Source organism: Peromyscus maniculatus, chromosome 15 (assembly GCF_049852395.1).
Source record: "Peromyscus maniculatus bairdii isolate BWxNUB_F1_BW_parent chromosome 15, HU_Pman_BW_mat_3.1, whole genome shotgun sequence".
NCBI lineage: Eukaryota > Metazoa > Chordata > Mammalia > Rodentia > Cricetidae > Peromyscus > Peromyscus maniculatus.
Window position 1 is genome coordinate 68,607,900 of NC_134866.1, and position 25,886 is coordinate 68,633,785.

At 37.4% G+C, this 25,886-nt stretch overlaps 1 protein-coding gene across 3 annotated transcripts in view; it reads right to left on the bottom strand.

The window, feature by feature from the left end:
• Positions 1-25,886, bottom strand: part of Xrcc4 (X-ray repair cross complementing 4) — a 243,229-nt gene that overhangs the window by 180,308 nt on the left and 37,035 nt on the right. For all 3 annotated transcript variants that reach the window (XM_042261598.2, XM_006980469.4, XM_042261599.2), the window contains exon 3: positions 16,933-17,108. In XM_042261598.2, the coding sequence (XP_042117532.1) occupies positions 16,933-17,108 (176 nt within the window). The remainder of the gene's footprint in view (positions 1-16,932; positions 17,109-25,886) is intronic.

Sequence of the window (25,886 nt, forward strand, 5' to 3'; positions counted from 1 at the left end):
AAAAGGTAAAAATGTATGGTATATTCCCATTAGATTCTATGAATCTGTATCTGTAAATGGATGATTTATCAAGACCTCATTTCCAACAAAATGTTATATTTCCTTTTGAAGTGACCATCTACAAACCTCAAAATGAAAGTTATGTGTATATATACATATATATATATATATATACACATATACATATATATTCATTTCACAACTACCTTATCATTTACTACATTTTATACACTTGTATTTTTAATTCACTAAGATCTGGTTCTTATTCTGTGTGTAAATCTATAGAAAAACAGGTAAAAAACAATGAGTTAAAATAAAGTATCCTAGAAAATATCTTATTAAAGTGATTTTTACATTTATGATCTTTTTAAAACAACATAATTTCTGTTACTGAAATGAATATCAGATGAAAACTGTATAAATGTTTCTAAATAGTCTACATGTTGAAATAACTGGTAGTTATATTTCAATCATGTCTATTATAGTTTTTACAGTGTTCTATGTGTATGTTTTGACATGTTAGAAAAAAACAAAACAAACTAAGATCACTTGGGGAATTGCCCCTGGTTTCGATTTTAAATCACTCTGGTAAAGGCCACTCAACAATGAATCTTGCCAGGCGGTGGTGGCGTACGCCTTTAATCCCAACACTTGGGAGGTGGAGGCAGGTGGAACTCTGTGAGTTCGAGACCAACCCGGGCTATAGAATGAGTTCCAGGAAAGGTGCAAAACTACACAGAGAAACCCTGTCTTTAAAAAAAAAAAAAAATCTTCATTCTGGAATTAAATATAAACAAACAAAATATTGGGAGACTATTTCTGATAGTAACTTTAATAAAATTGTAACATAACACTTAGCTCACCAATTTGAGGACCACAGACAAGGAAACCATTTGAAAGATGCAGTGTGCTTATACTTTATAAGAATGTTAATTAAGATTGATTTGAATTTTAAATAAATCTTGTGCTAAAATTTGTTATCTTAAAGATCTATATCTAATAAGATAAATAGCACAACACTACAAATTCCTCTTGGCCAGCAGACTATAAACTATACAAACATGGACCCTTCTGAATAGTTAGTAATCTTTATTATGTTGAGAGCAATTCCAGACTTAGTAAACTAAAGAATTCCTTTGCACTCACTCATAACTGTAAGAAAGAATAAAAAGTTCTCCAAACTTTAGGATATATTTTTTGTTAATACATCATGAAGTGAATACAAATAACATTTTTCATTAACTATATTCCACTAATGCAAGAATGTGTATATGCACATGTGTGTATATTGATATACATGTGAATGTTTATGAATGTGTATATGCATGTATATGAATGGACAGACAGATATGTGTATGTCTGCATATGTACATGTGTATGCATAAATTTGTATTTGTGTATATTTATGTTCATATGTACATATGAATATATATGTATGTGTACATGTGAGTGTTTATGTGTATGTGAATGTATGTTTTTATATGCATGTGTGTGTATGCTTGTTTCTTTATGTATATATTTGTGCTTGTGTATGTGTGTAAGTATATATATGTGAGAGTGCATGTGTTTCTGTATATAAGTGTAGTTTCTAGTGTATGTAAGTGGGTATGTATGTATCTGTGTTTATATGTGTGCATGTGTATGTGTGTGTATTTGTGTGTTCATATGTGTGTATGTGAGCAAACAGTCAATGCCATTGGAAGTTAATATCCATGCAATGCAGTCTTACTGCACTGAATTTTCTATAACAATTGAATCATTATTTCACCTGTGAACAGGAATTTTCCCTTAACTGAACATTTCATCTTATTACGTAGGAAACACACTGCACTCAGAGGCCTCTGCTATTATAACAATCTATCACCAGACCTCACAAATACATTATCATTCAAATCCTGACCTTCCAACTCATGTTTAGGAAGCTTTAAACACCAAGAAACTTTATTTTGAGTGTTAGGAATATTTACAATTTAAGAATATCCAAGAAGATTGTAACTGCTTTTTTTATATTGTCAAATTCTACTAAACCCAAACTATAAAGACAAATAATAAAAATAAAATGTCTTACGAATGAGTAAATTGTATGAAAATATAATTAAATGTTGTTCAAAATAATTACAAGAACATATGATACAAAAATCAAAGTAAATATTATAATGTGACCATTATTCAAAAAATTAATTATCAGACTTCAAATTTGCATCGAGTTACTTTCAGTGTTTATTACTTGTTCTATCTCAGTAGCTCAAGCACTTAAAAAGATTCACTCCTAAGTAGCCACTTAGGCCAGGCATTAAATCACAGAGTGGGCAATATTTGTTTAGGTGGCAGCCATTTATCCAGACCTCACTAATCCCTCACCCCTCTCTGTGGGTGGTCCATTCTGATGTCACAGCTGGCTTGAAGCACAGTATACCAAACAAATTGTTACTGAAATAGTAAAAAGAAACAATGTGCCCCTTCTCACTATCCCAAACCCTTAAAGAAAGGGCTGTCACATGGAAACCTACAAGGTACTAGAGCTAGAGAGCAGTGTGGAGAGTCAGTGAAACCATACATTTACAAAGCCGTATCTTTGTTCTCACAACAGCATCTGTGTAGCAAATATGATTTTAAATTGGAAATAAATGTTTCAAAACATAGAATCTTCTTTGATCACTGCTTCAAAAGATGGAGAGGAGACCAATAACTACAATAAAATGTTAGTAATATTTGGATCTTTATTGGGTTGAATTATATATTTGCTTTAATGATAACTACAGTTATTATGTTAATATTAAATTATAACAAGGAATAAAAATAGCATGTAATGACATATCTTTACATATATTTCCTAAATTTAAAAAAATTATTATATGCCAGTGTAGCTAGAGAGTTTTCTCTCTGGGTTCCGTAAAGCCCCGGCAGTCCAACAGCCCACTTATAAAATAAACACATAAACTTAATTATTTACAAACTGTATGGCCGTGGCAGGCTTCTTGTTATCTACTTCTTATATCTTAAATTAACCCATTTCTATTAATCTATACTTTCCCACATGGCTCGTGGCTTACTGGTACCTTACATCTTCCTTGTCAAGGCAGTGGCTGGCAGTGTCTCTCCGACTCAGCCTTCCACTTCCCAGAATTCTCTTCTCTGCTTGTCCTGCCTATACTTCCTGCCTGGCTACTGGCCAATCAGCATTTTATTTATACAAAGCAATATCCACAGCATGCCAGAAATTAAAATGGCACACTTCATTATACTTCAGTCATTTGAAAAAAAGCATTCTAAACTTGGTTATCTATGAAAATACGGTATAAAGAAGAAACTTTTCTTATTTCAAGATCTATCACAAAGAACTATCAATGGATTGATCCAAACATGCCCATAGCTGATGGAACTGTTAAGAAATGATAATATGGCATTCCCTGGGAATCCATCCTTCCAGCTATTGAGGAATCAGGCACTCTTGGGAAGTCCATCTGCCATACTGGCTAGAGAATCAGCCTTCATGAACTACCCCTTCCCTTTGGTTCAACTGCCAACTTCCACAGGAACTCCCGGGGAACCAGCCCACCAAGCCAGCCAGGGAGTCTGGTAGGGATCATCTCTCTCCCTCTGTCCTCTAATTCCAGTCCCTTAACCTTACCCCCATCTTTGTAACAGACCACTTGCTGAGGCCTTTCCTTCCTTTCTGCTTCCATTCCCAAGGGTCTATGCAGATCATGGTGGCACACACAGCATCCCTCCATACTGCAGAGACTCTCAACCACCACCCACCAGCACCCCTCAAGCCAAACCCATTCCTTAGTATCAGCTCCAATACCCACTAACACTTTATACCCAGGACCCCCAAGTAGCCAGCCACACCTGGCAGGATCTCAGAAGCATTCTCTACCAGGAAATATACAACCACCAGACTCTTCTAAGAAACAGAGAGGACAGCAGAAACCAAGGGGACCACATATGAGGTAGAAGTACAAACATCTCAAACCCAGATGCCTAGATGTTTCAAGCAATGGTCCCAAGAAGCAAGCTTGTGTAGCCATTTTAATGTCTGTCAAAATAGACTTCAAACCAAAACTAATCAGAAGAGATAGGAAAGGACAGTACATACTTACATCAGAAAAAAAAAAACTCATAACAAATATTTACAGAACATTTCACCCAAACACAAAAGAATATACCTTCTTCTCAGCAGGACATGGAACATACCACAAAAACTGAACACATATGCAGACAAAAAAAAAAAAAAAGCCTCTACAGATACAAGAAGATTGAAATAACACCGAGTAACCTATCTGACCATCATGGACTAAAGCTGGATATCAGTAACAAAAACAACAGAAAGCTCACAAACTCATGGAAATTGAATAAGTCTCTACTAAGTAAAATATGGGTCATCATAGGAACTAAGAAATAAATTAAAGATTTTCTAGAATTGAATAAAAATGAATACACAACACACTCAAGCTCATGGAACACAATAAAGGCAGTTCTAAGTAGCAAGTTCACAGCACAAACTGTCTACCCTAAAAAAAATATTTCATATTAACTTAACAGCATGCATGAATGCTCTAGAACAAAGTGAAAGAAATCACACACAATTAAAAAAGTATTCTGTCACTGGAAACTATCTGAATCTATACTTCAAGTGACATTGGGTGTAGCAGGAATCTTAAATGATCTTATTCATAAGAACAAACCTGGAGCCAGGTATTGGGGTGAATGCTGGAAGATCAGAGAACCAGACCAAGCCACAGCTACCTCACCTCACTAGTTCCTCAGCTGATCCAGTTTCCTCAGAATGGAAGCCTCTGAGTCCTCATCCAGAATGGGTCTCAGCTGAACTATTACTCAAAAGCCTAAAAGCTTAACCAGCCAAATGCTACTAGTTTCTGGTCTTCACGCCTTATATATCTTTTTGCTTTCTGCCATCACTCCCTGGGATTAAAGGCTCACTTCTTGGGATTAAAGGCCTGTGTCACCATGCCTGGCTGTTTTAAATGTAGCCTTGAACTTACAAAGATCCAGAGGGATTTCTGCCTATGGAATGTTAGGATTAAAGGCATGTGCTACCACTGCCTATCCTCTATGTTTAATATAGTGGCTTTTCTCTTCTCTGACCCCAGATAAGTTCATTAGCATGCACAATATTTTAGGGAACACAATACTACCACAATTGAGCATAGAAAGTCCAATTTGGCAGGCAAACTCATGGAGAAATATTTACACTAACCAAGGATTTGTTAAAATAATTAAGCCAACAATTTCTCTAAGGGAAATTTCATAATGTCAACCTTTTCATCTAGCACTTAGTGTGGGGGGGGAGGGGCGGGGCGTAGAGGTCTTTGTTCTCACAGACATGCACTAGAGAGGATCTTGGAATATTAAGCACACAGGGTTGTTCCTTCAAGGGAAGGAATGCAAAAATTGTTTTCTGCCCAATGTGACCCTATATACTGAAAACTACTCCTTTAGAGGCATTCTAGAAACTGAGGCAGATCAGTCAGTTACTAGTCAAGAACAACAGCACCCACACTGGGCAATGTCTAGAGGAGCCTCCCTCCCCTCAACTCCCTTACAAGGTGTTGGAGGCCAACAGGATGCTTTAAAAATGCTAATGTCTTAAATTGAACTGATTAAGATACTTCTTGTGGCACTGTGCAGCCTTATATTATCTCAGGACTCGCCATAATCTGTGAGGAAGAGATGTATTACAACAAATGGAAGAAGTACTTACTCCTGCTCCTGACAAATCACCTGATAATTATAATGCAAGAGAGCATGACCAGCCCCTAATGTGGGTCATTAAGGGCATTTTAAACAGCATTTACAACTGCAAGGGGAATCTGACAACCCCTGAATGGGGAAGAATTAAAACAGGTCCAACTCCTCGTACAGGACTATATGTCCTAGTTAGAAGCCAGTCCTTGGAATTCCTGTATTTTTGTAATTGACAGAAGGCAAAGAATAAATTTCTGAAGCTTATGCAGGGACACTTGGCTCAGTCTGGGAGGAAGGAACTGGACCTGCCTGGACTGAGTCTATCAGGTTGATCACAGTCCTTGGGAGGAGGACTTGCCCTGGAGGAGGTGGGAATGTGGGGTGGGCTGGAGGTAAAGGGAGGGGTTTGGAGCGGGAGAATGGGGAACCCGTGGCTGATATGTAGAACTGAATGGTATTGTAAAATAAAATAAAATGAATTAAAAAAAAGAATAGGCAACATTCTCAGCAGTAGATGACCAACGCAAAATGAAAAAAAAAAAAAAAAAAAAAAGAATAAATTTCAACAGTTGCATGATGTCAGGGGCATAAATGCTACTGTGAAAACAAGCCCGTCAGCCAGGCCTCCCTCTGCTCCTACTGTGATTCCTCAAGCACATTTCATTATTATACTTGACTTAAAAGATGACTTTTTCTCTATCCCTTTAAATACTGATGATAAGGAACATTTTACATTCTCTGTTCCTACTTTAAACAATCAACAGCAATTGACTCAATATCAATGGAAAGTTCTATCATTATACGTCAATATTATGTACACAAAGCACTTAATCCAGTGCTGACTAAATTTACCAAATTTTTGGTCTTTCATTATATGGATGACATTTTCTTCTCCTACCCATCTAACGAATACTTAAATGAGTATTTAACTAAAGGGGCAAAATCTAAGTATAGTTCTGGATAAAATACAAAAGAAATCACCATATAATTAGTTAGAATATATTATTACTCAACAACAAATTTACCATCATCCTCTCTGTGCAAAACTTCCCAAACAATGTACTTTCACTTCCTTAAAAACAAAACAAAACAAACAAACAAAAAAACAAAAAACAAAACAAAAAAATAGGGCCATGTCAGGTGGCTATGTCCTACATATCTATTACTACTAAAGATTTAGCTCTGCTCTTTAATTTACTTTCTGGAGACTATCAGTGAAACTTTGTAAGAAATATAACAGCCAAAGAGGAGGAAGTTACTAGTTTATTAAATAATGTTGCTGCTAAGGCAGTAGCTCCTTAAATTAATCCTGTACTTCCTTATCAATTACTTATCCTTCCTTCCTCATCATCATCTATTGGAATTACATCTCAACAAAATAATGGTATAATGTCATAATTCTCTGTAATGATCGGTAACTCTTTATCTAAAGTAAATTATAGACTTGATAAGGACACATCTTAAATAACTTACTGTCCCAGAGCTTACAGAAATCACTGTGCCATTAAAAACGCAGGTTTATTATTTCTTCCACACTGATAATAATTGGCAGGTAACAATGGCATGTTACTCGGGATTAATAATCATTATCCTAAAGATCTTCTAAGGTTGTTTTTGCCTGTGAAGGTTGCAGAGACTCCTACAACTTAGAAAATAAAAATAAGATCACACATGGAATCTGAACAGCAATTTAAAAATCAGTGTTTTCAAACAATTCACAATAGAAATTGAGATGTCATCCATACATTTGCAGTCTACAGAATAAGTTCATTTTATTGATAAGAACAAAATGATACTTTCCTTAAAAGAAAAGAGGTTGACTCTAAGAGTACTTCAAAGACAGAGACTGGCCACCAATGGCATGTTGAGTACATATATAAGCTCAAGTTCTCTTCCACTATGGTTTCCATTGACTGTCACTCATTTACCTAAGGCCCTTCTCATTTTATGGGTAGAATATCATAAATGCAATAGAGCTTTAAAAAAAAATCAACTAAAGGCAGGCCACACCAGCCCACTTACCCTCAGACATCGCCTATTTACTCAGTTCTGTCCCCACAGACCCAAACCACCACTCCTTCCCCCCGCCTCCACCCACTCACGCCCATTGCTGTGTCCAAGCCCACAACTCCAGTGGTGATCTCCTGCTGAAGTGCAGGTCAAGACAGCCATAAGAACAGGAAAGCCACCTGCCCATGGGACTTCCCTACTCTCTTGATTCCCACAGACCCAATTCTATGCCATACCTCCTCCACCATCCATACTCGATCTACTTGTCCGCAGCCCCCAACTAGGGAGGACATCCCATGTGCAAGTGCACATCACACAAGCCATAAGAGCAGGTAGACTAACTCAGGTGGAGACTCACTGCTGGACCAGAGGCCAAACTAGTCACTAGAACTCCAGATAGGTCCACCTTACACAGACCCCCAACACACACTCTCTTGGTGCCTCCATGTCCCTATCCCCAGTACCCCTCCCTATCAACATGTCCCAGCCCCCAACTTAATGGAGACTCCCTGCTCCCTACTTCACAAGAGGCCATGCTGCCTGCAAGAAGTCCAGCTCCAAACCCAGGCAGAGAACCCCTGCTCAACTACAGGCCACACATATCAGAAGATCAGAGAGGAAACAGAAACCAAGCAACAAAACACCCATGCAACAAAGACAAACTCAGAAATCAGCACCTAGACCTATAATCATACAACCCTGATGCCTAAATTCCAGCATAAGAACAAAATCAACAATAGTCAGGGTAATATGTCACCACCAGAGCCCAGCTATCCTACTACAAATAACCCTGAATATTCCAATGCAGCTGAAGCACGAGAAATAGACCTTAAAACCAAACTTATGAAGATTGTAGAGGTCCTTAAAGAGGAAGTAAATAAACCCCTTAAAGAAAGTGAGAAAAAGGCAAACAAAAAACAATGGAATTAATGAAAAAATTACTTAAAGAAAGCCACAAAAGAAAAGAAAAACAAACAGTTGAAGGAAGTGAATAAAACTGTTCACAAACTAAAATGTAAATAAAAGCATTAAAGGAAGCACAAAGAGAGGGAATTCTGGGATTGAAAAACCTAGGTATGTGAACAAGAACTATAGAGGAAAACTTCATCAATGGAATTCAAGAGCTGAAAGATACAAAAAAGAGAATGTTAAATCTAAAAAATTCCTGATACAATACATCCAGGAAATCTGGGAAACTATGAAAAGGCCAAACCTAAGAATAATAGGAATGGGAAAAGGAGAAGAAACTCAGATCAAAGGCCCAGAAAATCTTTTCAACAAAGTCATACCAAAAAACTTCCCTAACCTAAAAAAAGGAGCTGCCTGTAAAGGTATAAGAAGGATATAGAACACCAAATAGATTGACCAGAAAAGAAAGTCCCCTTGCCACATAATAATCAAAACACTGAACATACAGAACAAAGAAAGAATATTAAAAGCTGCAGGGGAAAAAGAACAAGTTAAATATAAAAACAGACTTATTAGAATTACATCAGACTTCTCAATAGAGAATCTACAAGTCAGACAGACTTAGACAGATGGAGAATCTACAAGTCAGATGGGCTTAGACAGATGTCTTGCACACTCTAAGAGAGCAGAGGTGTCAGCCCAGACTACTATGCCCAGCAAAACATTCAATCACCATAGGCAGAGAAAACAAAATATACCATGATAAAGTTAAATTTAAACAATATCTATCTACAAATTCAGCCCTATACAAAATACTAGAAGAAAAACCCCAACCCAGGGAGATTAACCACACCTAGGAAAACACAGAAAACAAATAATCCCACACCAGCAAAACCAAAAGAAAGAGGGTACACACACACACACACACACCACACACACACACACACACACACACACACACACACACACACACACTCACTGCTACCACCACCACCGCCACCGCCAGCAGCAAACAACAACAGCAAAATAATAGGAATTCACCATCATTGGTCATTGATATCTCTCAATGTCAATGGACTCAATTCCTAATAAAAACACACAGACTAACAAAATGGATATGAAAACAGGATCCATCCTTCTGCTGCACACAAGAAACACACCTCAATATCAATGATAGATATTACCTCAGAGTAAAAGGTTAGAAAAAGGTTTCCTAAGCAAATCGAACTAAGAAGCAAGCCATTTTCATATCTAACAATATAGTCTTAAAATCAAAATTAATCAAAAAAGACAGGAAGGACACTTCTCACTCATTAAAGGAAAAATCCACCAAGGTGACATCAAAGTACCATTATTTGCAGAGGATATTATAGTATATATAGCAATCCCAAAAACTATACCAGGGAACTCCTACAGCTGATAAACACCTTCAGTGGAGTAGCTAGATACAAGATTAACTGAAAAGATATTCAGTAGCCCTCCTATACACAAAGGACAAAGAGATTGAGAAGGAAAAATAATACCCTTCACAATAGACACAAACAATATAAAATGGCTTGGAGTAACCCTAACCAAGAAAGTAAAAGGCTTGTGTGACAAAAACGTCAAATCTTTGAAGCAAAAAAATTGAAGGTGACATCAGAAGATGGAAAGATCTCACCTGCTCATGGATCAGTACGATTAACTTAGTAATAATGGCCATCTCACCAAAAGCAATTTACAGATACAATACAATCCTCATCAAAATTCCAATACCATTCTTTACAGATGTTCAAAGAACAGTACTCAACTTCATATGAAAAAACAAAACGGAGAGAGAGACAGAGGGAGGGAGAAGGAAGGAAGGAAGGGAGGGAGGGAGGGAGGGAGGGAGGGAGGGAGGGAGGGAGGGAGGGAGGGAGGGAGGGAGAAGGAAGGAAGGAAGGAAGGAAGGAAGGAAGGAAGGAAGGAAGGAAGGAAGGAAGGAAGGAAGGAAGGAAGGAAGGAATAAGGGTAGCTAAAATAATTCTGTTCTAACTGCAGGGGGTATTACCATCCCTATTTCAAGCTGTACTACAGAGCTATAGAAATAAAAACAACATTGTTTTGGCATAAGAACAGATATGTTGATCGATGGAATTGAATTGAAGACCCAAATATAAATCTATACACCTATGGATACCTGATTTTTGATAATGAAGGCAGAAATATGCAATGAAAAAGAGAAAGCATCTTCAACAAATGGTGCTAGTTTAACTGGATGTCAGCATTTAGAATATTGCAAAGAGATCCATATCTATCACCCTGCTGCAAAATACTTAAATCCAAGTGGATCAAAGATCTCAACATAAAATCAGATACACTGAAGATAAAAGAAGAGAAAGTGTGGAATAGCCTGACACATTGGCACAGGAGACAACTTCCTGAACAGAATACTAATAGCAAAGGCACCAAGATCAACAATTAACAAATGGGACCTCATGAAATTGAAAAGCTTCTGTAAGTCAAAGGACACTGTCAATAGGACAAATAGCAGCCTACAGAATGGGAAAAGATTCTCATCAACTTCATGTCTGACAGAGAGCTAATATCCAAACTATATTTAAAAAAAACTCAAGAAATTATACATTAACAAACCAGGTAATCCAATTTAAAAAATGGGGTACAGATCTAAACAGAGACTTCTCAACAGATTTAAAAAGGAATCTCAAATGGCTGAGAAACACTTAAAGAAATGTTCAACATCCTTAGTAATCAAGGAAATGGAAAGGAAAACTATTTTGAGATTCCATCTTACAACTGTCAGAATGGCTAAGATCAAAAACATAAGTGCCAGCTCATGCTGGCAAGGATGTGGAGCAAGAGGAACATTCCTCCATTGGTGGTGGGAATGCAAACTTGTAGAGTCACTATAGAAATCATTATCGTGGTTCCTCAGAAAACTAGAAATTGATCTACCTCAAAATACAACTATACCACTCTTAGGCATATGCCCATAGGATGTTCCATCCTACCACAAGGACAATTGCTCAATTATGTTCATAGTGGCTGGAATTCATTTATTCCAGAAACTGGAAACAACCTAGATGGCCCTCAACTGAAAAATTAATAAAGAAAGTGTGGTACATTTATACAACATAGTATTACTCAATTGTTAAAAAAAAAAAAAGACATCATAAAATTAGCAGGAAAATGAATAGAATTAGAAAAAAAATACTGAGTGAGTTAGCCCAGACCCAGAAAGACAAACATGGTATGTACTCACTTAGAGGTAGATATTAGCTGTTAAGTAAAGAATAATCAGTCTACGATCCACGGACCCAGAGAGGCTAAATAACAAGAAGGGCTCAAGGCAGGACACATGGATCCCTAGGAAAGAGAAGTAGAATAGATTTTGCTGGTGGACTTTGGGGTTGGTAGAAATGGGAACAGGGAATGCAATCAGGTGAGGGTATGGGTGGAGAGAAAAAATAAGGCGAGAAATGACTGAGGTTGGAGAGCATTTGAGAGTCGATGTGTAAACCTAGTGCAGTAGAAACTACCAGGAAATTAGGAGGGTGACCCTAGAAAGGACTCCTAGTAATGGAGACTACCGAATCTGAAGCAGCCATCTCCTGTAACCAGGCAAGGCTTCCAGTTGTGGGTCTGGGACACATCAACCCAGTCACAAAACTTTCGACCTACAATTTGTCCTGCCTGCAAGCTATGCTGAGGCAATGGTTGTGCACAACTATGAGAGTGACCAACCAATGATGGCCAGGTACCAAAGGCTGGGTGGCCCACAGACCTAGACTAGAACCAAACAAGACTGGCAAAAAAAAAAAAAAAAAAAAAAAAAAATTCAAGGAAATGATTCGTAATGTGCTGTACTCACAGACTGGTGCCTTGCCCAATTGTCATCAGAGAGGATTCATCCAGCAATGGATGAGAGCAGATGCAGAATCTGATGGCCAAACATTAGGTGGAGCACGGGAACCCCACAGAAGAGGGGGAGGAAGAACAGTGGGAACAAGATGGGTTAAGAACACCATAAGAAGCCGGGCGGTGGTGGCGCACGCCTTTAATCCCAGCACTCGGGAGGCAGAGCCAGGCGGATCTCTGTGAGTTCGAGGCCAACCTGGGCTACCAAGTGAGCTCCAGGAAAGGCGCAAAGCTACACAGAGAAACCCTGTCTCGAAAAAAACCAAAAAAAAAAAAAAAAAAAAGAACACCATAAGAACAAGGCCCACAGAATCAACTAAGCAAGGTCCACAGGGGCTCACAGAACTAAAGCAGCAATCACAGAGCCCGCATGGGTCTGTACTACGTCTTCAGCATTTATGTCATGGTTGTTAGCCTGGTGTTCTTGTGGGCCTCCTAACAGTAGGAAGTGGGGTGTCTCTCACTCTTTTGCCTGCTCTTGGGATCCTTGACCTCCTACTGGGTTGCCTCATCTGGTCTTGACATGAAGGTTTGTGCCGAGTCTTACTGTAACAGTTGATATCCTGAGGTCTGCGCTTTTCTGAAAAGGAACAGAGGAGGAGTGGATCTGGGAATAAGGGGAGATGGGGGTGGGGACTAGGATTGGAGAGTAATGGAGAGGAAACTGCTATTGGGATGTACTGTATGAGAGAGGAATTATTTAAAAATACATTTAGTTGTGATTTATTTCCCCCCCCAAAAAATCTACTCAAAGCAAAGTAAGAGTTATAGTATAAAAATACAATGTCAAAATAACCAAGTGTCTACCACAAAATCAGCATGAAGTGTGAAAAGTTGAAGGAATAATCTGGTAGAGGCAGGTTTTGTAAAGATAACAGCATGATCAACTCCCAATGCTGACACCAGAGTGCACATCAGCTTGCTGTTATAGAGTTCTTAGTGGTAAGGTTCATACTATGGAGAAATGGTATTAGTGTCTAGCTGATCAAGTAATATTTATTCCAGGGAGTATTAAAATTAAATGAAAATACTTACTTTTTAAGAAAACATAATCTGAATATACCCATATTTAAGGAATTACTTATAAATTCAAAGCTAATCTCATAAAAACTGTGAACCCATTCTTTCCTAAAACCCAAACATCACCAAACAAATTATGTATCTAAGTATCTCCTTACTACACTGGGAATTGAAACTTCTAATACTCAGGAAAAAATATGAGTAAATCTTTCTTTAAAAGGGTCCTTTTAGATGGAAATATTAATAGCATTTTCCTATTTTTAAAGGGGGAAGTAGAAATATAAATTTCATACAACCTTTACATAATTCATATATTCCAAATTATCCAGTTGTACAAAGATTCTAAAAAACACCATTTGGCACATGAAACTTTTGAATGATGGCAAGAAATGCCTCAAACTGTGACTGCCAGGGGGGCAGTCTGGAAGCCAATGCACTTGGGACTCACGAAGGTCCCTTTGCCATGGGAAAAGGATTATGTGAAAACACAACAGAATTGAGTACAAATTTCTGAATTGAATCTGTACATTCTTTCCCATTCTTCTAAGTCAAGGAGGTTTTTTTTTTTTTTTTGGCAATTGTCAGTTCTCTGTGTCATTGAGGAAACCATTACAAACTCCTTTACAGGGTGTGGGTCATCCCAGTGCAATGAGCCTTAGAGTGTTCCGCCATGTGGGTAACTGTCAGCACAGTTTGGCCGGCAGATGAATTTATAAGACAGTATCACTCTGAAATCAGTTTGCAGAAACACATGGCATACTAGAAGATTCCCAAGGAGGTTTGCCTGAATAAACTTGTCAGTGTTTCAAGCTGCATCCTTAGCTGACCTTAACACAGAAAGTTTTTACCTCATTTCAATATCCAAAAATCTCTCTCAAGCAAGCCAGGCATGAATAAATGTATGGACAAATAAACAATGAATAAATAACAGGGCAGCCATTTAAACTGCAATTTTTGAAGTTGAAGGCAATTTGTCGAGAAACTCAACTATCTTCTGAATTCCTGGGCATGTTTATGCTGTTTAATCACTAGTAAAAATCAGCTGAAGCCAGGCATGGTGGTGCATGCCTTTAATCCCAACACTCAGGAGGCAGAAGCAGGTGGATCTCTGTGAGTTTAAGGCCAGCCTGGACTACAGAGTGAGCTCCAGGACAGCCAGGGATGTTACACAGAGAAACCCTGTTTTGAAAAAACAAAAACAAAGCAAACAAAACATCAGTTGAAAAGATAGTGCTCAAGGCCTTGGTTTTGATAAAGAGTGATTAATTTCAGGATGGAAAACAAGGCATTTTTCAGATTACTGCTGTCTACAATCCTTATACACAGCAAGCAAACAGTAAATGACTCAAGTCATGAGGAATGAAAGGCTTTACTTGAGAGAACCAGCAAAACCTGATTCACTACCAAGCAGCCAGGGTAAGTCCTCCAGCTCGGCATTTGCTGAACGCCAGGCTTTCACCACAGCACAGGTACCAAAAGGTTCTCACAAGCGCGGCATACATCAACACAGAAGAGCACTACTTGTTTAAAACAAATGCCTGTTGAAGAGAAAGCATTATTCCTCTTAATTTGCTCTATTCCACTTCATAATACAAGAAGAAGCAGGCAGCAGTTTTAATTTGTTTAGAATCATCTGACTGAGCATGAACCACAGAAAAAAACACAATTAATGAAACTGTTGCTGTCAGTTCAGATCTCCTTCACCTATTTTTGTTATTATTTTAATAACTGTAACATAATGAAAAATATGAATTGACAGCTAATGTGAATGTGTATCTTCTAAACTGAAGCCAGTCATTCTACATTATTCCCCACAATAACACAGATTGAAAATAATAATTTTATTTATTTCTTCAGATAGTTCTCAGATTGATAAAAATCTCCTTTACTCTTCTGAGTTTAAAACGTTGCTTTACAAGTATTTAAAAATTAGATTTATTAATGAGTTTCTTCTTAGATGCTGCCATGAATAAATTTTTACCACCCTCAAAGTGAAAAAAAAAATTAGATTTAGCTAAAAAAAAAAACAAACCAAATTCTTCAGTACTATCAATGAACCTAATGAAGATCTCATATGATTAATAAACCAACGGTGACAGCAAATTCAATGTCTAATTAATTTGGGTAAGATGTAAAGATAGTAAGCACAGCCTTTAACAAAGTAGCCAGAACCTTAGTCAGAACTAGTGCAGAAAATGAACCAACTAGCAGATGCAAGTGTCTAGAGAGCATGTGATCTCTGGAAATTATGGACACATAGTTACCTCTACTCCATTATTTTTAAGTATGACAATATAGATAATGTTTCCTTAGTTATTAATTATATATATGTGTATACACACACACATATATATATATGTATATATATATGTATGTATGTATGTATGTATGTATTATAACACCTAACTATGTTGTTTTAAAATTTCAAATATAAGGGTCTGAAGAGATGACTCAGTGATTAAAAGTACTGGCTGCTCTTCCAGAGGACTCAGGTTCAATTCCCAGCACCCACGTGGCAGCTCGTAATTGTCTATAATTCCAGTTCCAAGGGATCTGAAACCCTCACACAGACATGCATGCAGGCAAAGTACCAAGACACATAAAATAAAAAATTAAAAAGCATTAAAACAATAATAATAAAATAAATTTTCAAGTATATTCTAAGAAAACAAATCAGTTATTAAATAGCCAAAGGTAAATTCATTGCTTTCTTTCTAAAATTCTATATTTTCCCATATTTATTTTGAGCAAACAAGGCTGCAATGGTCTAAAACTCTTTATCTCAGTATTTCAAAACTGTTCATTTAAAATGATTTAAACATTGAAGAGTAAATGCGTTCCCTGATATTTCCTTTCCTGTGCAGTAGAAGAACAATGTCATAAACTTGAAGTCTGAAGCTTGGGAGCTGCTGAGATGGCGCAGTGGGTAAAAGTCCTTGCTAACAAAGCCGAGGCCTGAGTTCATCCCGAGAGCCTTGTAAGAGGAGAGAGAGAACTGACTCCTGAAAGTTGTCCTCTGACCCTCACATGTGTAATGCAGAACATACACACAGAGAAACACACACTCATGCACACATATGCACACACACATACACACAGACACTCATGTACTCACATGCACACAAACACACATACACACACACTCACATACACATATGTACTCATGCACACAGATGCATGCACACATAGAAATCACACACACAGAAACACATTTTACATATATGATTTCTTTTTTTTTAATTGAAGTATACTAACGAGGATACTAAATAATTTCTTGGTATTTATTTGAGAAGTGCTCCAAGAATCATAGCCCTGCTACTTAAATGTAAAACAAAATTCAATAAAAACATCAATAAAAACAAGTTTGTGGAAAGGTTTACTTACTGAGACATCTTTCAGTTCTTTCTCAAGGGAGAAATGGCAGGACTCTTTAGAAAAGATGAACCTGTATGTGTCTGCTGTTCCTGATCCTGACATCAATGCTTTTCTCAGTTCCTCAACATATTTTTCTTTCTCCATAGCCATGTCATCAGCTTCTTGGGAAATCTCCAATTCAGAAACTATGTGAAAGATTAATAAAAGTGATGAAAAGAAAGTTTCTATTAGAAAATATGTGTTTAGCTGTTACTACTACTTTATCAAATATAACAGAAATTTGAAAAAATAATAATAAAGTCAAAATGTTCCCCTGTGGCTTTTTAAGTCCCTCTAGTGCTATTCACCCCTTTCCTCTCTCTCCTGTCCCTCATTCTCTCCCTTCCCTGGTGAACCACCTCTGCATTTCCCCTTGGCCCTGGGGAAGCACTCATGTCCTTCAATCTCATCTCCTAAGCTCTTTGTCTTCCTCTCCCATCATTACACCCTATAATTTCCCAACTTCTGTAGTTATGCCAGGCTAGGTACTCAAATCCAAGTATCCAGCACTGTGTGTGTGTGTGTGTGTGTGTGTGTGTGTGTGTGTGTGTGTGTGTTTAATGGCTGCATGCCACGTGGCTGATAATGCTCCCTGAAGAAACCATAGATTACTTAACCAATGTACCAGGCAAGAGAAACATACAAGCTGTTGGACAATGGTCCTAGAGAGCCACGAAACAATATGAGATCCTTCCATTGGCCTTGGCTACACCTCTACAACTTCAGAGGAAGATGCTATTTCTAAGATAGCATACACTTCCAACACAGACCTGGAGGAATTGGCCCAGTACTGACCTTGAAGCTTCCCCTCTGTGATTAGCACTCATGGTATCAGAAAGTGCCATGCACTCTGACAACAGACAAATGTAATCAATAGTTCTACACAACTAAAAACCCTGCAAAGCAAAACAACAATTGACCTGTCAAGATATCCCCAAAGGTGCAACAGTGCCATTTTTATCTTGGGGATAACCAAGAGCCATCTAATTAGATTTAAGCTGTACTCAGTAGGAAGGAACTGATGCTTGGTACTGTAAAATTGCCAACTATCAATGCCTGGCAAAGACACAAGCCCTAGGGTAGGACCAACCACTACTGTTTTCCTAAATCAACATAGCTTCTAACTGTACATGAAATGCCTTTTCTTATTCCCAAAGATGAGTACAGTTCTCAGCCCCCGCCAAAGCAGCTTGGTTTTGCAATGAACAGAGGCTACTACAGAGATCCACAACTAGCAACGCTGCAGAGCATGCCCCAAGTGGTTCATCTACAGAAGGAAACGCCAAGAATGAAAGGGGAAGAGACTGAGAGAGAACGGATGCTGGGACATCTGCTATGAGAAGACCTTCCAGACAAAAATATGGCAGCCTAAATAAAATCTAAACAATGACCACACTAATTGTACTGTGGGCAGAATCAGTCTTAAGACTGATGCTTGCCTTTTTGGAGTCCCTGTAGGATTTACCAGTTCTGGAGTTACTTTTATATTTTTTCTATATATATATATAATTAAGAACTAAATTTTCAGCCATCATCTATAAAGAAAACAAGGTTAGAGATGTAAACTTCAACAACCCATTCATTCTGTGCAGGTGCAGGTGCCCTATGCACGTGTGAGGCCACCGGGCACACCTGTGTCCTCCTCATCATTCTCCAGCTAGTCTCTGAGACAGGCTCTATCATGGAACCTATAGCTCACCATTTAGGCCTGACTCACAAAAAATCCTCCTGTCTATCCCCAAGTATTGGGGTTACAGATGTGTGAGGCTACACATGGATTTTCCACATGGGTGATAACGCCCATGCCTGAAATCCTCATGAGTAAGCAACAGGCACTTACAGACACTTTACCTGTTGATGCAGGTCCCAGGGCTGAGGAAAGTGTGTTTTAAACGGTTTCCTTGAGGATATCTTTTTTTTTTTTTTTTTTGTACTCTAACAAATAAAATTTGCCTGAAGATCAGAGGACAGAGCCAGCCACTAGATTAAACATAGAGGTCAGGCAGTGGTGGCACATACCTTTAATTCTAGCACTCAGAAGGCAGAGATCTGTCTAGAGCTCTGTGATTTCAAAGCCACACTGGACTACATGAGATTAATCCAGTTTAAAAGAGAAACAGAGCCAGGCAGTGGTGGCACACACCCTAATCCCAGCATTTGTGATCTCATGCCTTTGCTTCCAGTATTTGAAGCACACATACCATTAATCCCATCACTAGGAAAACTGAGACAGGAAATGATATGGCTGGACAGAGAAAGGCATATTAAGGCGGAAGAAGACAGAAACTCAGTCTTTTTGGCTGAGGACTCAGGGGCATTCAGTCTGAGGATTCATGGAAACAGGATCTTCCCCTTTCAGCTGAGGAGTAAGTGAGGTGAGAAGTGGCTGTGGCTTGTTTCCGCTGATCTTTCAGCATTTACCACAATATCTGGCTCTGGGTTTTTATTATAAGACCAATTAGAATTTATGCAACAAGTTTCATTAACAGAAAAATACTTTCAGTTGTTTCTCATAATGCCTGGTATAATTCTAGTGACTTAAGAGTCCTGGAGACTCAACTTCTGCCCACTCAGGCATAATTACAGTCACATTTATGTCTAGTTCTGATATTCTTTCTCAAGATTTATTTTTATTTATTTGTGTGTGTGCATGTGTATAAGCAAGTATCCATTTGGAAACTGCCTTACCCTTATAAATGCAAGAAATAAATCTGTGTGCCAATATACCCAGCCTTCAATCTATTGTAATGTTTTAATTAATATATTTTGAAGTTAAAATACAATTACATTATGCACTTCCTTCCCTTTCCTCTCTCCAACACTTCCCATATACCCCCTTCTCTCACATTAATAGCCTTGTTTTCTTTAATTGCTGTCACACACACACACACACACACACACACACACACACACACGAACACACATGCGAGCACTTTAAATATATAAATACAAGCTCTTCAGTCTGTATAGTGTTATTTGCATGTAAATGATTTTAGGGCTGGCTACTCAATATTAGGTAGCCAAATGCAGTGATATTCCTCGAGGAGCGGATTTCTCCTGCTCTCATCATTCCTTAGTTGCCTGTAGTTCTTCGTCTAGGATTGAGAGCCAGTGGAACTTGCTATGTTTAATACGATTACATGAAAACGTAAGGGAGAAAAATAAAAACCATGCAGCAAAACATATCAAGTTAAAGATATTCTAAGGATTGTCATCTCAACAAATAATGCTTAGGAAACCTGACATTCAGAGGTATAAATGTGAAACTAGATCCTCTCTCTCCCCCAACAACAAAGATATATTCAAAATGGAATTAAAACAATGAAACTGCTAGAGGAATGCATAGAGAAAACACTTCAAAATAGAGGCTTGAAAAATAGGGCTCCAATGGCTCGAGACACAACTGCAAGAATTGGGAGGAAGTACACAAAATTACAAAGCTACATAGAAAAGAAATGGTGAGAAAATTTGGGAGAATGAGAGAAAGTTTTGCAAGCAATTCATCTCACAGAGAATTAGTATCCAGAAAATATAATGAACTAAGAAAAATCAACACTGAAATAATAACCTAATCAATGTGCAAACGAGCTGGACAGTACTCATGTAAACTAGTGAGAGAAAATGCTCAATCCTTATTCATAAAGATAATTAAAATCAAAACTACCATTAATTTCTACCCCATAGTCAGAATGGCTAGCATCGAGAAAACAAAAACAAAAGTTGGTGGAGATGCAGCAAATGGACCTAGACTCAGGAAATTATTGATAATGATAATAAAAAAGGCCATAAGAGGACAGGGTATTGGGCTATAGATTACCATTCAAATTTGGACAGAGGTAGTTGGGAAAATGAATTATCAAAACACACTTATAAGTTATAAAATTTTCAAAAACATTGATTAAAATAAAAAAAAGAAAGAAACCTTTAAATGTGTTGGAAGGACTGTAAATTAATGAGTCCCCTCTGGAATTCAGTAAAAAACTCCCCCCCAAAACTCCAAATAGAATAGATCATTTTACAGCACTCTTAGGTAAATACACAAACACAGTCTGTATAAAATAGGAATACCTTCATATCCTGTAGTTACTATTCACAATAGCCACAAGAATCAGCCTAACTGCCTATCAATGAATCAGTAGGTAAATGGAATATGGTAAATATACATAACAGAGTAAAATTAATAAAACAGAAGAGCAAACAATAAAGAGAAATAAGCTAAACTCAGAACTGCACGCATTCATTCATACGTAAAATCTTTTTTTAGGCCGGGCGGTGGTGGCGCACGCCTTTAATCCCAGCACTCGGGAGGCAGAGCCAGGCGGATCTCTGTGAGTTCGAGGCCAGCCTGGGCTACCAAGTGAGCTCCAGGAAAGGCGCAAAGCTACACAGAGAAACCCTGTCTCGAAAAACCAAAAAAAAAAAAAAAAAAAAAAAAAAAAAAAAATCTTTTTTTAAAGTGTTGTGGGAGGAAGAGGGAAAACAGAAACATCAGAAAGGGAAAAAATAAGAAAATGAAGGCATATAGAATCAAATTTCATTGTACACATGTATAAAAATGCCATGATAAAGATTTTGGTACAAGTAATATGCCAATAAAGAAAATTGAAAAATTTAAAAGTATGCTAAATTTCATTAAAAAGAAAGTATATCTATCTTAAAATATTTGATATATTTTATTAATTCATGTATTAAAAATTGCTTAAGGAACAAATACCATGTAACAGATTATTCTATACATGAACACAAAGATAAAACAAACATACAAAAAAAATTGCTGACCATATGGAATTCACCTTCAAGTGTTCACATATGAGATAATGCTCTCAATCTCATCTAATAATTTCCTACGTACGGTGTCCTGTGAATTCTGTATATAACAGGAAAATCTTAACTTTTGAGAGAAAAAAGAAAGACAGAATCCTTCTCTTTACACTTCTCCTTTAAAACTTATATAAACACTGGGGAGGTGACCATGTAATCCCACCCTTGGCTTATGATGGCTGCTCAAAAGGAGTAGGTTTTCTTTAATCATGTGACCATGGGTGTTTCATCTAGGTCGAAATCTATAATTAAAAAAATAAGTCAATGAAATGATTCCATCAATATTCTGCTATACTCAGATTGATGCCACTAAAGCCAACAGCTAATGGGAAGACATGCAGAGACCCACAGCCCAATATTGGATGGAGAGAGAGCCCAAACTGAAACTCTCTATTTGGTCCCTCTCCGTGGAGCTTAGGGAATTTCATGGAAGAAGGGAGGAATGTCTGTAGGAGCCAGAGAGGTCAAGGACACAAGGATAACACAGCCCACAGACATTAACTAAGCAGGGCTCATAGGAGCTCACAGAGACTCAACAGCAATCACAGAGTCTGCACCAGACTGTAGCAGGTCTTCTGTATACAAGTTATAGTTATTAGCTTGGTGTTTTATGGGACTCCTAACAGTGGAAGTGGGAATTATCTCTGACTCTTTAGTCTGCCCTTGGAACCCTTTTCTTCCTACTACTGGGTTGTGTCTCCCATACTTGATGTGAGGGTTTGTGCCTAGTTTCATTGCATCTTGTTAAGCCATGTTTTGTGAAGGAAAACAAAGGAGGAGTGGTCCGGTAAGGGGGAAGGGAAGAGGAGTGGAAGGAGGGGAAAATGCAATTGGGATATGTTGAAAACACCAGATAGATAGATAGATAGATAGATAGATAGATAGATAGATAGATAGATAGATAGATAGATAGATAGATAGATGGAAAATAGGACCCATTCCCAAGAGCAGTTGGCCAACATAAACTGGACTATATAGTTTATAAAAAAGAAGGATAAAAGGAAAAATAACAGTGTTGGATGGGTAAGGATATCAAGTTAGATCAACTTTCACAGAAGTTGGGGGAAAGGCATAAAAATTACCAAAAAATATTGTGTAAAATTCTCAACAAATTAATAAAAATATTATCTAAAACTAATAAATAAGTAAACAAATCTTAAAAATTAAGGAAAACTTAACTTCATGGTTCCTATCTGATCATAATGAAATAAAGTTTAAAATCAACAGAAAATAAATCCTAGTAATTACAAAGTCATAAGGTTAAACAATTCATTACTGAATGATAAAGTGGTGAAATATGAAATCAATATAGAAATGTTAAAAGTGCCAGGAATTACAAGACAATGAAAGTCCAAAACAGCAAGGCCTCTGTGACACATTGAAATAAGTCATATGAGGGAAAATACAGCTCTGAGTCCCCATATTTAAAATCAGAAAAATACATATAAATGACTTGATACAACTAAAGAATTTAGAAAAATAAGAACAAAACAAACCAAGTCCAATAGATAGAAAGAAAAATCAAACCCTTAATTAATGAAATAGACACAAAGAATACAATACAAAAATGCAAACAACTTAAGAACTTGTTCTTTTAAAAAAACACAATCAAAAGACCCTTGGTCCAAGTAAACAAACAAAGAAAGAGATGACACAAATTAACAGAATCAGAAATGAATAAAGAAACATGACAAAGAAATTCAGAATAGCATAAGGGAATATTTTACAAAACATACTCTATTAAGTTAGAAAAATCTAAAGGAACTCGGCATTTTTATATTCATGAAAATTACCAAAGTTAAACCAACAAGAGGAAAACAACTTAAATAAACCCATAACTGTAGTCAGTAGTTTTCTTTGTGTCTACCCCGGTCCCATGGCCCCACCGCTGCTTATAAAAAAAATCATTCAGAAGCTTAATATTATTTATAACTGCTTGGTCATTAGCTTAGGCTCATTACTGACTAGTTCTTACACTTAAATTAACCCATAATTCTTATAATGTTTAGCCATGTGGCTTGGTAATTTTTCACAGTTCTTCCTTGTCATCTTGCTTCCTCTGTGTCTGGCTGGCAAATTACTTCCCTTCTCTGCCTCTCCTTTCTTCTTCTAGTCTGTCCCCTTAGATTTACCATCTGCCTCTAACCTGCCTTGTCATAGGCCAAATCAGCTTATTTATTAACCAGTCAGAGCAACACATATTCACAGCATACATAAAACCATCCCACAACATTTTCCCTTTTCTGTTTGATCAAAACAGAAGATTTTACCTTTAACATAGTAAAATTACATATAATAGAACAATTATCAAGCAAGAATTACAGTTACAATATCTAGTCTATTTCCATTTGGCAAAATTAAGGAATATATTCCATGTATCCTATATTTGTGAGTCTAAAGTTTCATATCTAATTTATCTTTTATCATGACTAAGGAAAACTATAATCATAACTCTTTCTTCAAACCCATCAAAGACCCCAGAAGGATATAATATTACCTAAGTAAACAGGAAAAGCATTGTATGCAATTTCCAAAAATCTAAAATGACAGAGACAGCTGGCTGCCTGGACAGTCACCCCAAAGTTCCTCTATAACACTGGGGCATCACCTTCAGCCTATAGGCCTAGTGTCTCTCAGGTGCTTCTCTGGGTCTTGTAGAATGACTGGCAGTTTCTTTTGCAAAGCAGGAAACTGAAGGACCATCTTGCCTTGCAAAGTTCAGAGGTCACCTTCCTATGGGTCCTGTATGCCCAGGTTATATAACATCTTGTCAAGCAGTCCAGGCAGAACAGTTTCTTGCCCAAATGGCAATTTTGTGCCAAGAAGAAGAAAAACTCCATATAGAGTGTCTCCAGTGTCCATCTTACTCTTTTAAGTAAATGAGAGCTACCAGGAGCAGATGTGTCTCACTGTCCAGAAATGTCTAAGATTTTAAAACATTTTAAATGCCATGTTGTATAGGTCTTTGAAGTGTTTGAAGATCACCTACCTAATTCAATTATATCTATGTATAACTAGAAAATTTAACCAACATGACGACAAGTTATCATAGATGACTAAATATTCATCTGCATTTCCTAATTATACATTGCAATTTCAAATGAGCTGCACAAACATACCTTAAACAAGAGTAGAAATATACACAGTATGACAAAACTAACTTTAAATTTGTATCAATAAACTAAAATCCATAACAATGTAAAATATTTTAAACAAGTTGTTACTCATTATCTATCATATATAATATGCACATTTCTTCTTTAGAAAAAGATTGCATTTATAACCAACCCCCTTTAAATAAAAATAAATATTTTACAAACAATATTTTGGGAATTTGGGTATAGCTTCTCCTATTACTTCCTGCTGACAGGGGGCACTGGTAATCTTATGTAGGTCCTGAGAAAATTAAGAATTATAGTTAAATCTTGGCTGTAGCATCTGTGAGGATGGATTGTCTCAGCCAGTTGCTTTGAAGCTGATTTTGGATGTTGGATGATCTGGGCCATGGTGTCATTAAAGACCTTTCAGGGAGTCTTGGCTGATCAAACCATATGAGCCTGGAAGCAATCCACAGATTGCTCAGAAAGTTCCGGAAACTGACGAGATTCACTAGGCCACTTTTTCACAGAAAGCAATAAAAATTTGAGAGTCCCTCTCAGATGGAAGGAAGCTGAGGATCAAGGAAGACTCTCAGAAGAGCCAACCTCTAAAGAAGCAGAAACCAGCCAGCTGTTTGAAAGAGGTTTAGATAAACTGAGTCACTTAGAAAGAAAACTTTCCAGCCTGTTGAGTTGCCTGCAGGGTGCACACTGTTTCCAGGTTCCCAGCATTTGTGAGCTGTCACTAATGCTAAGGGTAGGCTATGATGATGCACCTGTCTTTGAGTCATTTCTGCTCTTGTAAATAACCTCTCACCTATAGTACTGTAAGTAACCCCAATAAAACTTACTAGTTGACCAAGTTAGATTTTGGTGGTATCTGTACTTTGAACTGTCGTCCTGCATTCTCTATCTGGGGAGAGTACATGTGTGTTTCATTTCCCCATTAAAGTTCTGTCACAAAACAATAGCTACTGGGTTTTATAACTGTAAAATTCTGTTTTT